The 13,334-nt window shown below is 40.7% G+C and overlaps 1 protein-coding gene across 3 annotated transcripts in view; it reads left to right on the top strand.

Moving 5' to 3' along the window:
* FBXL18 (F-box and leucine rich repeat protein 18) overlaps nucleotides 1-11,552 on the top strand; it is a 37,040-nt gene extending 25,488 nt beyond the window's left edge. For 2 of the 3 annotated variants that reach the window (XM_069983553.1, XM_069983556.1), the window contains 2 exons: nucleotides 8,209-8,427; nucleotides 11,214-11,552. In XM_069983553.1, coding sequence (XP_069839654.1) covers nucleotides 8,209-8,427; nucleotides 11,214-11,370 — 376 coding nt within the window. In that variant the 3' untranslated portion in view covers nucleotides 11,371-11,552. The remainder of the gene's footprint in view (nucleotides 1-8,208; nucleotides 8,428-11,213) is intronic. The other variant, XM_069983554.1, reaches the window with a different exon arrangement.
* Nucleotides 11,553-13,334: the final 1,782 nt, after the last annotated feature.

Below are 13,334 nucleotides of genomic sequence, written 5' to 3'. Positions count from 1 at the left end.
GGTGCAGGGTAAGCCTCCGAAGGGAAGGAGCGCCATTTGGTTTTTGAAGGCTGGATTTGGATGGAATGGATTTCGAGGGGCCATGTTGCATTCAAAAGGCCTCTGTGTTGCCAAGACAGTTGAAACCCCCCACAAGTGACACCATTATGGAAACTACACCCCTCAAGGAATGTAACAAGGGGTGTAGTGAGCATATGGACCCCACTGGTGACTGACACAAATGTGGAACAATGTGGCGTAAAAATGAAATATTAAATTTTTTACACTATAATGTTGGTTTAGCCTTGAATTTATCATTTTCACAAGGGGTTAAAAGAGAAAAAAAACACACAATATGTGTAGAGCAATTTCCCCCGAGTCCGTAAATACCCCACATGTGGACATAAAGCGCCATGTGGGCGCAGGGCAAGCCTCCGAAGGGAAGGAGCGCCATTTGGATTTTGGAGGTTGGATTTGGCTAGAATGAATGATGAACGCCATGTCGCATTTACAGAGCCCTCGTGCTGCCAAAACACTGGAAACCCCCCACAAGTGACCCCATTCTGGAAACTGCACCCCTCAAGGAATCTAACAAGGGGTGCAGTGAGGATATGGACCCCTTGATGACGGGCACATTTGTGCCATGAAAGTGAAAAAATGAAATTTTTTACTTTTACGTCACATTGTTCCACATTTGTGCCCGTCACCAGTGGGGTCCATATGCTCACTGTGCCCCTTGTTAGATTCCTTGAGGGGTGTAGTTTCCAGAATGGGGTCACTTGTGGGGTGTTTCCAGTGTCTTGGCAGCACGAGGGCTTTGTAAATGCGACATGGCCCTTGAAATCCTTTCCAGTGAAATTCCGCTTCCAAAAGCCAATTGGCGCTCCTTCCCTTTGGAGGCTCGTCCTGCGCCCCCTTGGCACTTTATCGCCACATGTGGGGTATTTCCGTACTCGGGAGAAACTGCGCTACACATTTTGTGTCTTTTTTTTCCTCTTATCCCTTTAAGAAAATAAAAAATTGAAGGCTAGAACAACGTTTTAATGTAAAAAATAAATTTTTCTTTTTTCACGCCATATTGTTCGGAAAATCTGTGAAGCACCTGTGGGGTCCAAATGCTCACTGCACCCCTTGTTACATTCCTTGAGGGGTGTAGTTTTCTAAATGGTGTCCCTTTAGGGGTGTTTTTTAGGTTTTGGCACCCCAGAGCCTCTGCCAACCTGAAGTGGTACAGTCAGAAATGACCAAATATAACGGAGGCGTTGAAATTCACTAGGCGCTCCTTTGTATCTGAGGCTTGTGGTTGCGTCAAATAGCGCAATAGGGCCACATATGGGATATTTCTATAAACTGCAGAAACGGGGCAATAATTATTGGGTTGCATTTCTCTGGTAATAGGTGTATAATTATGAAAAATATTGGATTACAATAAAATCTCTGCACAGAAAATAAAAATTTTCAAATTTCTTACACACTTAGCTTTTATTTCTGTGACTCCCCTAAAGGGTTAAAACACTTTCTGGATATGCTTTTGCAGAGTGTGGGGGGTGCAGTTTATGAAATGGGGTGCTTTGTGGGGCTTTCTAACATACAGGCCCTTCAAATACACTTTAAACCTGAACAGGTCCCTAAAAATATCTGATTTTGAAATTTTACAGAAAATTTGGAAATTTGCTGCTAATGTTTTAAGCTTCCTATTGTCTAAAAAAAATGAAAGATTGTTTAATAAATGCCGCCAACATAAAGTAGACATGTTGCTAATGCTATTTAATATATAATTTATGTGGTATAACCACTTTCTGTATACGCAAAAAAGTTTCAAAGTTGGAAAAATGCAGTTTTTCAAATTTTTTCACATTATTTGGGGTTTTTTCATAAAGATTCGTTATGAGTATCGACTCCAATTTACCAGAAATGTAAAGTACAATATGTCACGAGAAAACAATCTCAGAATCAGCCGGATAGGTAAAAGCAAGTTATTAATGAATAAAGTGACACTGGTCATATTCATAAAATTTGTCTCTGTCATTAAGGCCATTTCAGGCTCTGTCCTTAAGGGGTTAAAGGAGAAGTCTGGCCAAAATTAATTTTTGATATGTTGTTACTTATGAAAAGTTATACAAATTTCTAATGTACATTAATTATGGGAAATGCACATATAGGGCTATTTCCCTTAATTTAGTAGATCAGGAAGTGTTAGAATTCTCTCAGATCCAGTGACGTCACGACCAAAGGTGTAATTCCTATGGAGTGTCCAGCAGAGGGCTATAGATGTCTATGTAAAGTAGTGTAGTGTAGTGTACAGTATGCTTTATTGAATGAATACATCTATGGAATACTTTGGGGAGCAAGGGTACTTGCTCCCCAAAGTATTGCATAAATGTATTCATTCAATATATTAGGATATCACAGTAAGCCCGTCGATCCGCCGCATTCCCGCCAATCCGGACTATATACACTGAACTACAGCTCCCATCATCTCCGCTCTTATATACTGGCTCCCGATGCATCAGTGCGGACACCAGGATGCATCGGGAGCCGGTATATGAGAGCAGAGAGCGGCGGCCAGGCGGGGAGTCAGCAGTGGTATAGGGGTGAAGGTATCCCAGAAGAAGGAGGAGGAAGGGGGGAGCGCTCCTGTGTACTGAGCGGCTCCCCCCCCTGCGCCCGGCGGCATAAGCAGTGGCATCAGCGGCAGGCAAGTCAGCCATAACCCAGCTACAGCTCCCATCACCTGTTCATACTATAAGCAGATGATGGGAGCTGTAGTTCAGTGTATATAGTCCGGATCGGCGGGAATGCGGCGGATCGGCGGGCTTACTGTGATATCCTAATATATTGAACAAATACATTTATGCAATACTTTGGGGAGCAAGTACCCTTGCTCCCCAAAGTATTCCATAGATGTATTCATTCAATAAAACATACTGTACACTACACTACATTACTTTACATAGACATCTATAGACACAATAAAGTCCCATAGACTTATATATAGAGCGCCCTCTGCTGGATACTCCATAGGAATTACACCTTTGGTCGTGACGTCACTGCATCTGAGAGAATTCTAACACTTCCTGATCTACTAAATTAAGGGAAATAGCCCTATATGTGCATTTCCCATGATTAATGTACATTAGAAATTTGTATAACTTTTCATAAGTAACAACATATCAAAAATTTAATTTTGGCCGGACATCATAAAGAAAGGAAAAAACAAACATTAAAATACAATACTGGCAGTCCCGGAGAAGATGACAAAATAAGACCCTCCTTAAGACCCTATTATTATAATGTATTCTCTTGAAAATAGCTACATGTCACATCCATGTTTGATCAGACCATGTAACAAAACTCACATACCTGGCAGAGCCCTTCATGAGTCACATACCATATCCTTAAAGTGACTCTGTACTCACAATCTGGCCCCCCAAAACCACTTGTACCCTCAGATAGCTGCTTTTAATCCAAGATCTGTCCTGGGGTCCGTTCGGCAGGCGATGCAGTTATTGTCTTAAAAACAACTTTTAATCCGGCAGCGCTGTGTCTAACGGCCGGGGCTTACATTTATATATGCGTTAGGCTGGCACCACCTCTCCGTCCTTCCTCCCCACCCTCCTCATCATTAGGAATGATCCAAGAACATTTACTGCTGTTTGAGCTTTGCACAGGTGTATTAACGATCCAGCCCATGTTCATTATACACATAGGTGGGAAATGGGAAGCAATCTGCCTGGAGCATTCCTAATGATGAGGAGGGTGGGGAGGAAGGACAGAGAGGTGGTGCCAGCCTAATGCATATTCAAATGTAAGCCCCAGCCGTTAGACACAGCGCAGCTGGATTAAAAGTTTTTTTAATGACAATAACTGCATCCCCTGCCGAATGGACCCCAGGACAGATCTTGGATTAAAAGCAGCTATCTGAAGGTACAAGTGGTTTGGGGGGTCAGATTGTGGGTACAGAGTCGCTTTAAAGGGGAACTCCGGATAAGAAAAAGTTGTTTTCTTTTTAAAGTAAATTTAAAAGTTATATAGATATCTATATAATGTACTACTGTATCTGTGCGGTTCTGCCACACTGGTAGCTGATAAAAATCCAGGAAGTAAAAAGAAATGGCCCCTGTGCCAATTCACATTGTCTCCTGCTCCTTCTGCTATCCCCTCTTAGGAGACAAATATTCCATGTCTCTGTCTCACATTGTGTGTGTTTGCTTAGGACAGGCTGATGATGCAGACAGGAGGCTTGGCTGGATCCGCCAATCCCCTGACTGATTCACCATCTCTAACCAGCCAGAAGCAGGTGCAGCACTAATTTAACTGATTGTCATGGGTGGGGGACTGTGATGATCAGCTGAGGGAAAGAATTGCATTCTGGGAACTGCTGAACCAGAAAGGACAGAAACACAAAACAGAACAAACCCCCCCCCCCCCCCCCCCCCCCCAAACAAATGGATTTTTGATAGTTTCAAAACTGGGATAGATAGGTAAGTAATGCTATATGCTTCTGCAGAAGTTTCATTTTTTAACCTCTACCTGGAGTTCCGCTTTAATCTTTTTGAAGGGAGGAACTTTCTGCCCTCAGCCAACAGAAATTAAACTGGTACAGTGGTGTCTCAGGAAGTATCCTAGAAATTGATGGGACCTACTGTACCTTCAGTATACTTCTTTCTCTCAAGACAAAGCAAGTTGGAGAATTACTAAGCTATGCCCAATATTGAAAAGGTGGCATATTTTGCTGCAAAATTTGTTCCAGCTCTGACTACGCGTACTTTCGTTCGTGAATATATATACAGTGGTGCCTTGGAATACGAGCATAATTCGTTCCGGGACCGCGCTTGTAATCCCAATCCACTCTTAAACCAGAGCAAATTTTCTGAAATGTAGACAATTGGTTCCACATCCCAAAAATGAATATATATTTTTTTTAAATTCTGAATAACGTAGAACAGATGAAACAAACGTTTTAGAAACAACTGGATATGTCATATTATGAGTTACTGTACAGTATAGCAATCAGTATGTGGAGTATAATGTACAGTAAGGGCATAAACCTGATAACACAGCAGCATTTTGTAGGTACAGAATGGAACTACAGATCCCCATAATGGAGAGGATGGAAAACACAAGGGCTGACAGAGACTGCAGGGAGTATGAAGGAATGAGCAGGGCACATGTGGGCACAGTATAGCAGCACTCTCTGTCCGGGGAGAAAGGGGTTACAGCTATGGAGAGATTACCCCCACAGTTTTGTCCCCTGATGCAAACCCCAGTGTGAAGTGGATCTGCTATAATTTGGAAGGTGAGGGAGACTTCCTGGGTCAGAGTACAGTGCTGCAGACACCGCTATACAGACCATGCCCCTCCCCCACTCGTCCGCCCACCCAGTACAGGGAGCTCTTAAACCAAAACACTCTTTATCCAAGTTAATCTTAAACCAAGGTACCACTGTATATAAATTATAGTAGCTAAAAAAGTTGCAATTTTTTGCACTTTTCATCTCTAGTTTTAAGGTGATTGCTTTGATAACTTAAGTCACATACAGTAAAATAGAAATGGGAAAGGTGGGACTTTTTCTGCCTCTCAGGTGCTATTAAAGGATAAGTGCCATGAAAAACTTTTTCCCAGTAATTGAGGCACATTACAAAGTTATATAACTCTGTAATATACTTCAATCACCTATCTGCCTCCCTTCCCTGTCTTTTCCCCCCTCCACCCCCCACCAGGAAGTGTCCTGACTCACACAGACCTGATTACTGTCGTCACCATCACCAAGCTCTTCTCTCAGCTCCTTCTCCTGTTACACTAGCCTCCCCCCTCCCCTGCCTTGCCAGGTGACAGGCTTGCTCAGCTCCCATTGGCTGAACAACTGCAAGCCATCACTTGTCACATCTCACTTGCTTATCTTCCCTCAGACTGACTCGGGCACATAGGCAGCTCCCCCCTCCCCTCATACCCTCTCTCCTGCTGCAGTGGACTCAGTGAAGGAGTCATGTCACTAGAGAAGATAAGCTGAGCAACCAGAGTCACCTGACAAGGAGGGGGAGGCTGGTGTGACAGGACCTAGAGCAGCCCTCCTGCTGATGACTCATCCTCACAAGAAGGAGCTGCCTGGTGACGGTGACGACAGTAATCAGGTCTGTGTGAGTCAGGACACTTCCTGGTGGGGGGTGGAGGGGGGAAAAGACAGGGAAGGGAGGCAGATAGGTGATTGAAGCATATTACAGAGTTATATAACTTTGTAATGTGCTTCAATTACTGGGAAAAAGTTTTTCATGGCACTTGTCCTTTAAGGACCGGTGGTGTACATATAAAGCACTCTCTTTTATGATTTAGTCTGTAAAACGAGCTCAGGAGCTGAATTTCCTTCATAGACCAGGAGTACTAACTGCTGTCCATTTTAGTGCTACATCGATGATGACCTGAATATCCAGACTGACATTTTTCGCAGACCAAGAGTCTAATCCACTGGGAAAGTTGGCATCCGGTACCCCTACGTTAGAGGTATCCTGGTCGGGCAGTATCTTCTGAGGGCCAAATGTAACTGTTCACTGCTACCTGATTTTAGGAGGAAATGTGACAATCTCCAACGAAGGTTTCGGGAACGAGGCTATCTGAAGAGTTCCCTGAAGAGGGCCTATAAACGTGCACTTAATAGTGACCATGACTCCCTTCTCTATGATAACAGAACAGCCATGTTAGCACTGTTATCACACAGAAGGGAGTCACGGTCACTATTAAGTGCACGTTTATAGACCTTCTTGAGCAATCTCTCCAGATAGCCTCGTTCCCGAAACCTTCGTTGGAGATTGTCACATTCCCTCTTAAAATCAGGTAGCTGTAAACAGTTACGTTTGGCCTTCAAGATACTGCCCGACCGGGATACCTCTACGTAGGGGCACCAGATGCCAACTTTCCCAGTGTAGTAGACTGTTGGTCGAGGTAGGTTTGCGAAAAATGTCAGTCGGGATATTCAGGTCATAATCGATAAATGAACCACTTGATATCTGTTTCCATGGTAGCTGGATGCTTGCTGTTGTATAGCATTGATCAATCGGCAATCCAATGATTTGCTTATAAATGTGAAAAAGAGGTTTTATCTGTGGAATTGTTAAAAAAAAGTAACTTTTTTTTTAATCATCATAATTCATAAATTACATACTGAAATTACCAATGAGTAACATACATTATCAGAAATAATTAATATATTAATTAATATACACATTTCTTTCTTTAATTTAATTCCCTATCTGACACCAATCTGGAGAACCACTTATTTTCATTAATATATAAAATACAAATAGAAAAAAAAATTCCTTTCCTTTTTTAAATCCCATCAAAGAAATAAAAAATTATACTTTATATATATATATATATATATATATATATATATATATATATATATATATATATATATACATACACACACCCATACATACACATACATTAATAATATAATTTTGTTTATTATTTTTTAAAGGGAGTTTATCCAGATGGAGAGAAAATAAATAAATAAAAATATTTATATAGGGGGAAGACAACTTCCAATTATCTCACTAGTTATGATAGTTACAGGGTAATTCATGGTGCCTTAGTGTGCACCCCCATATTTACTTAAAGAACTTATACTTGCAACCTTACTGATTAAGCGCAGCGAAGGGCGTAAACAAACAGAGAAGACCTGCATTGCTGAAGAAGTTATGTGTCAGGCTATGGCAAGTTTGAGTATTTGTGTTGTAAAAAATATTTTTTCAAATTTTAAAAATAGTATAATAAAATAAAAGCAAAATATACAATGGGTATCATTGTAATTGGACTTACACAATGAAGTGTAAGTCCAATATTAAGTGGTGGAGGCATGAACGGTAGTTTTTGTAGTAAACTGAGCCAGAATTCTTGTGCATTTGGAATAATGAATATGGGCCATTTAGTTGTAGAAAAACAATTTGTAGCTCAGGCCTTCGCTCGTTTTCAAAGAATCTTAGTTTTTTGGTATAAGTTTGGTTATTATTTTGCATCAGCATTTGTAAGCCATAACCAGAAGTGTACACAATCTCAAAGAGGCAAAATACTGTCCCTAATAAGGAATAACATTTTAAACTTATTACAGAGGTAAACCACTGGTAGGTTATCTAGCCAAGACTATACATTTTGAGAGTGGGCAAACCTCTTCCCTGACGCTTAGTTATCTTGGAAAAAATTGTATCTAATCATTTTTTTTTTCTTTCTCAGACTGGAACAACCATATTTCCCAGCTAATGATAGGTTCTTCCTGGCTCTTAGTTACTGCTCATCCCTGCAACGCCTATGTATTATATCTCGGAGTGGAAGTTTCCAAGCTGATGTTGTGATTTCATTTATTGACAAATGTCAAGAGCTAGTCATGTGTCATTTGTTCACCGGAGAAACTCTAACAGCTTGTAAAAGCCTTCAGAATGATATAATAAAAAGGTTTGTTATGTTAATTGTACACATCTGACTATAATAATTTTTTTTATTTGGTATTTTATTTTACTGCAGACTCTAGAATGGACTTTCATTTGGGTTCTGCATCTGAACCAGCGCTTCAAAACTCAAGATTTAAATAAATTAAAAACAGAAGGTACCCCATTTTGTTGGTGCACACCTATAGAATGTGTCCTTGAATTTTCAGATATTTATTCCATGGAAATTATGCAGATGCAATATTTTTCAAGGCTGAACCAGCCTCCTTGTCAGACAGATCACAAGACAGACACCAGTGTATCTGCAGTGTATGTATTTGGCTTACAAGAAGGCTGGTGGAGCCACATCTGTGCACCTTAATATCTTAGCAATAAAGAAACTCAAGCACTGTTTCATAATTCTATGTCAATGAGAGAGGTAACTTCCCATTGTTATTAGATTCTATAGATGTGTCCTCTCTGAGCTAGTAAATGTATGTTATTTAACCCTGTTATTTACTACGTGCCATAGTTTACATCATGATTATGGGTCAAATTATTGATGCCACTTGTAGTCCATATTTAGTTAACGAATTTATTAATAAATTACACAGGGCACATTTATGGCACACTAAGCAGCATTTTAAAGTGATACTGTATTCACCAACACTCCACCCCACCACCCAGATGGTACCATCTGTTTGATGAGAATAACGGCCATATTTAGACGCAGGGATGGGATCTTTAGCTTACACGGAGTAATAACCAGCAGACTGATGCTATTGTTGTCATTTTTTTAAAACCTGCTGGTGCCCTGGTGCATGTCGGCTGATCTTAGGACTTTAATGTAATAAGTCATGCTAAAAGCCAAAGTGTGACTTTTAAAATGTGTCTGGTGCCTTGGTTTGGGTTTAAGAATTGTCTTTAGACAGGTGATGAATAGAAGCAATCCTGCCCAGGGGCGTTCCTAATGACGAAGAGGGCAGGGAGGAAGAAAGTAGAGGCGGTACAGGGACACTAAGCATCACTGATTTGGCCGTTGCATATTAAGGTATTTTTTTACTCTAACCAAGGCATCGGGCACGTTTTAAATAAAACGGGGAAGGACTTACACTCATCAAATGGATTTAACCAGCGGTTTGGAGAGCTGGGTTGGTGGATGCAGTATTGCTTTAAGCCCTTACTGACCTCCTCCATACATTTACAGCAGTTGTGCACTACCGAGATATAGAGTGGGTCCAGATGGGTGTTGAATGCATTTAGCTGACACCCGCTGGCAACAACTGAGATAGAAGATAATCTCCACCTGTTGGGTTGTCATGGCAGCCAGGGGGCCTTAAAGCTGGCAATTCCAGGGGCAAGATGAAATATAAAAAGATATTTTAAAATGTCAGTGCACTGCATAATTTGATATAGAACATATTTTCTTATAACTGCAATTATTATGTTTGTCATACTTGAAATATATTTTACATAGTTATATGGTTAAAAGGTTGAAAAAAAGACAGAGTCCATCAAGCTCAACCTACACTTGTACGCAGTACACAGTCTGACATTCTACACTAAACAGTGTCAGTAGGCCCTGTTAGGTGCTGGGGGAACAGTTTTTCTTGGTCATTGGACATCTGCAGAAATAGTTAAATATCTTGTTCAGTGTACAGCTAAAATCGGTGTACAGCTAACATCAGACTGGGCTGCCCTGCTTGGTGGTGAGTCTGTCCATAAGACTGCTGACATGGAGTAGCATGTGACCATGTGTGGTGGGGCATGTGACCATGCCCCACCCCACAGTGTCCACCACAGGCATATACAGGCTCAGTGTTGGACACTTGGGGGCGGGGCATGGTCACATGCTTCTCCATGTCGGCCATCTTATGGACAGACTCACCACATAGCAGGGTAGCACAGCCTAGAGGAGGGTAGTCTTATTTAAGCTCTAAGGTACACAGGGAGCTGCTGTCAGTGAGTGCTGTGAGTACATTTACTAATATTGTACACTGAGCAATTTTACTATAAAGTTACAAACCCCTTTAAACGATAAGCAACTGCCAAAATATTTGTCAAGTGATGATTATGAGACTTTCTGGACATTTAGACCCAGGAAAGATATACAGTGGTGCCTTGGATTACGAGCATAATTCGTTCCGGGACCGTGCTTGTAATCCAAATCCACTCTTAAACCAAAGCAAATTTTCCCATAAGAAATAACAGAAATGCAGACAATTGGTTCCACACTCCAAAAATAATTTATTATTCTGAATAACATGTAAAATTAATGAAACAAACATTCAGAAACAGCAGAATATGTAATATTATAGGTTACTGTACAGTAATGGAGAGGATGGGAAACACAAGGGCTGACAGAGACTGCAGGGAGTATGAAGAAATGAACAGGGCAGATGTGTGGGCACAGTATAGCAGCGCTCTCTGTCCGGGGAGAGAGGGGTTACAGCTATGGAAAGATTACCTCCACAGTCCTGTCCCCTGATGCAAGCCCCAGCCTGAAGTGGATCTGGTATGATTTGGAAGGTGAGGAAGACCTTCTTGGTCTGAGTACAGGGCTGTAGATCCCGCTATGCAGACCATGCCCCTCCTCCATGCGCGCTCCCACAGTACAGGGAGCTCTTAAACCAAAGCAATGCTCTTAAAACAAGTCATAATTTTGAAAAACTGTGAGCTCTTATATCAAAACGCTCTTAAACGAAGTTACTCTTAAACCAAGGTACCACTGTATATACATTAAATTTTTGTTCTGATTTCATTTTATGTAATATGAGATGTAACCTCAGCGGTTTTTATTTTTCTCATTTTAAGGTTTTCTTTACAGCGACCAGCATTGAACACTGTCATTTTCCCCTTACTTCATGAGAATTTGGCAGAGGTGATCAGAGATGTTCCCTTGATGCATTTGGATGAAATAACTTTATTCAAAAGTAGAGTGGCAGAGGAACCCCCAAATCTGTGGCGCTAAATTTTTCCCAGTCTGCAAAGAAAAATCAACATGGCAAATCAGCAATATCCTTGCATTGTATTATATTATAAATTGTACATAAAAAAATGTTTCTTATTAACCATATTACAACCACAAAAACATGAGTTTTGTTCGTCTTATGTAAAATTTCATTTTTTACGTTCCTAATTTGTAAATTTAAAAAGGTGTGACCTTGCAAAAACTTGTATATCGTTATTATTTGTAATCATAAGAATAACATTTTGTTTTTGGAATAACTTTTGATGCTTTATCCATAATTAAAGTTGAAGGGGTTGTATGGCAGTTAACAAGGGCATTAATCAACTTTTTCTTGCAAAAAAAAAAAAAAAAAAATTTGATCTGATAAAGAAAATTCAAGATCAAATCTATAAGATCCATAAGAATTCAGTATTGTGTTCATTTGATCTTAAAGATGCGTATTACCACATCCCGATAAACTTTTGGTACCAGAGATTTCTAAGATTCACTATAGAAACTTCCAATTTCAATGCCTTCCCTTTGGAATATCTTTTGCCCCAAGGATATTCTTAGAGGTTGTAGTAGAGATAATGGCATATGTCTGAGCAAAGGGGTATCGGGATATTACCTTATCTGGACAATTTTGTGCAGTCTTGTCAGGACCAACTCCATCTAGTCCTGGATCTTCTCCAGGAATTAGGGTGGATAGTGAATTTCCAATAATCAGACTTGACTCGTACTACTCAGAAGGTGTTTCTAGAAACTCTTCTGGACTTCTGTATTCAAATACCTTGCATTCCAGATCAAAAGAAGATGGAGTAGGCCACTTTCTGTAATTGATGAGAGTGAGCCTGGCTCCAAGCTACAGCTTGTATACAACATGTAATTAGACCTAATTTTCTCAGCAAATTTGTATGGATGCCAAGTTTCGCTTTTGAAAACTCCATCTCCATCATCTTTTCCGGCTTTCATAGAAGTCAAGAAATTATTTTACCTTTTTTCTGTGCTTACCCTAAGAATAATAAAGAAAAAAGGTTCCACACACCAGATGTTTGGAGAACAGTCCTACATCTAAAATTCACAAAAGCATGCAGAACTGATGACAACCTGTTCATACTATATGACGTAGTACAAGAAAAATGTTTGCCAGCTTACCGGCTCCTCCTGAGCCTCGCTACACGGACTCTCACTCCAACAGGTGCGTACGTGAATGGCAAGAGAAAAGATGAGTCCAGCTCCTGGCCAGGTGGATAGAATATGGAGCTTTATTTTTCACCTAAACACCGTGCACACACTGCAGCAACCCCCCCCCCCCCCCAACAGATCAGCCAACGCGTTTCAGCTGTTTACCGCAGCCTTAATCATGGCTCATGATTAAGGCTGCGGTAAGCAGCTGAAACGCGTTGGGGGGGGGGGGGGGTTGCTGCAGTGTGTGCACGGTGTTTAGGTGAAAAATAAAGCTCCATATTCTATCCACCTGGCCGGGAGCTGGACTCATCTTTTCTCTTGCCATACTATATTACGGTAAGAATAGGGAACAAAAAGTGTCAAAGGACGCTACAGTGATGTTAGGAGCAATCTCTAGTATAGGTGCCATCATGAAGGGATCATGGAAACTGAATTAAAGGAGAAGTCCGGCCAAAATTAATTTTTGATATGTTACTTATGAAAAGTTATACAAATTTCTAATGTACATTAATTATGGGAAATGCACATATAGGGCTATTTCCCTTAATTTAGTAGATCAGGAAGTGTTAGAATTCTCTCAGATCCAGTGACGTCACGACGAAAGGTGTAATTCCTATGGAGTGTCCAGCAGGGGGCGCTCTCTATATAGAAGTCTATGGAACTTTATTGTTTCTATGGATTTCTATGTAATGTAGTGTAGTGTACAGTGCTTTATTGAATGAATACATCTATGGAATACTTTGGGGAGCAAGTGTCCTTGCTCCCCAAAGGATTGCATAAATGTATTCATGCAATAC

Source organism: Dendropsophus ebraccatus, chromosome 9 (assembly GCF_027789765.1).
Source record: "Dendropsophus ebraccatus isolate aDenEbr1 chromosome 9, aDenEbr1.pat, whole genome shotgun sequence".
Taxonomy (NCBI): Eukaryota; Metazoa; Chordata; class Amphibia; order Anura; family Hylidae; genus Dendropsophus; species Dendropsophus ebraccatus.
The sequence above is the reverse complement of the archived record's forward strand: the minus strand, read 5'-3'. Positions and strand labels throughout refer to the sequence as shown.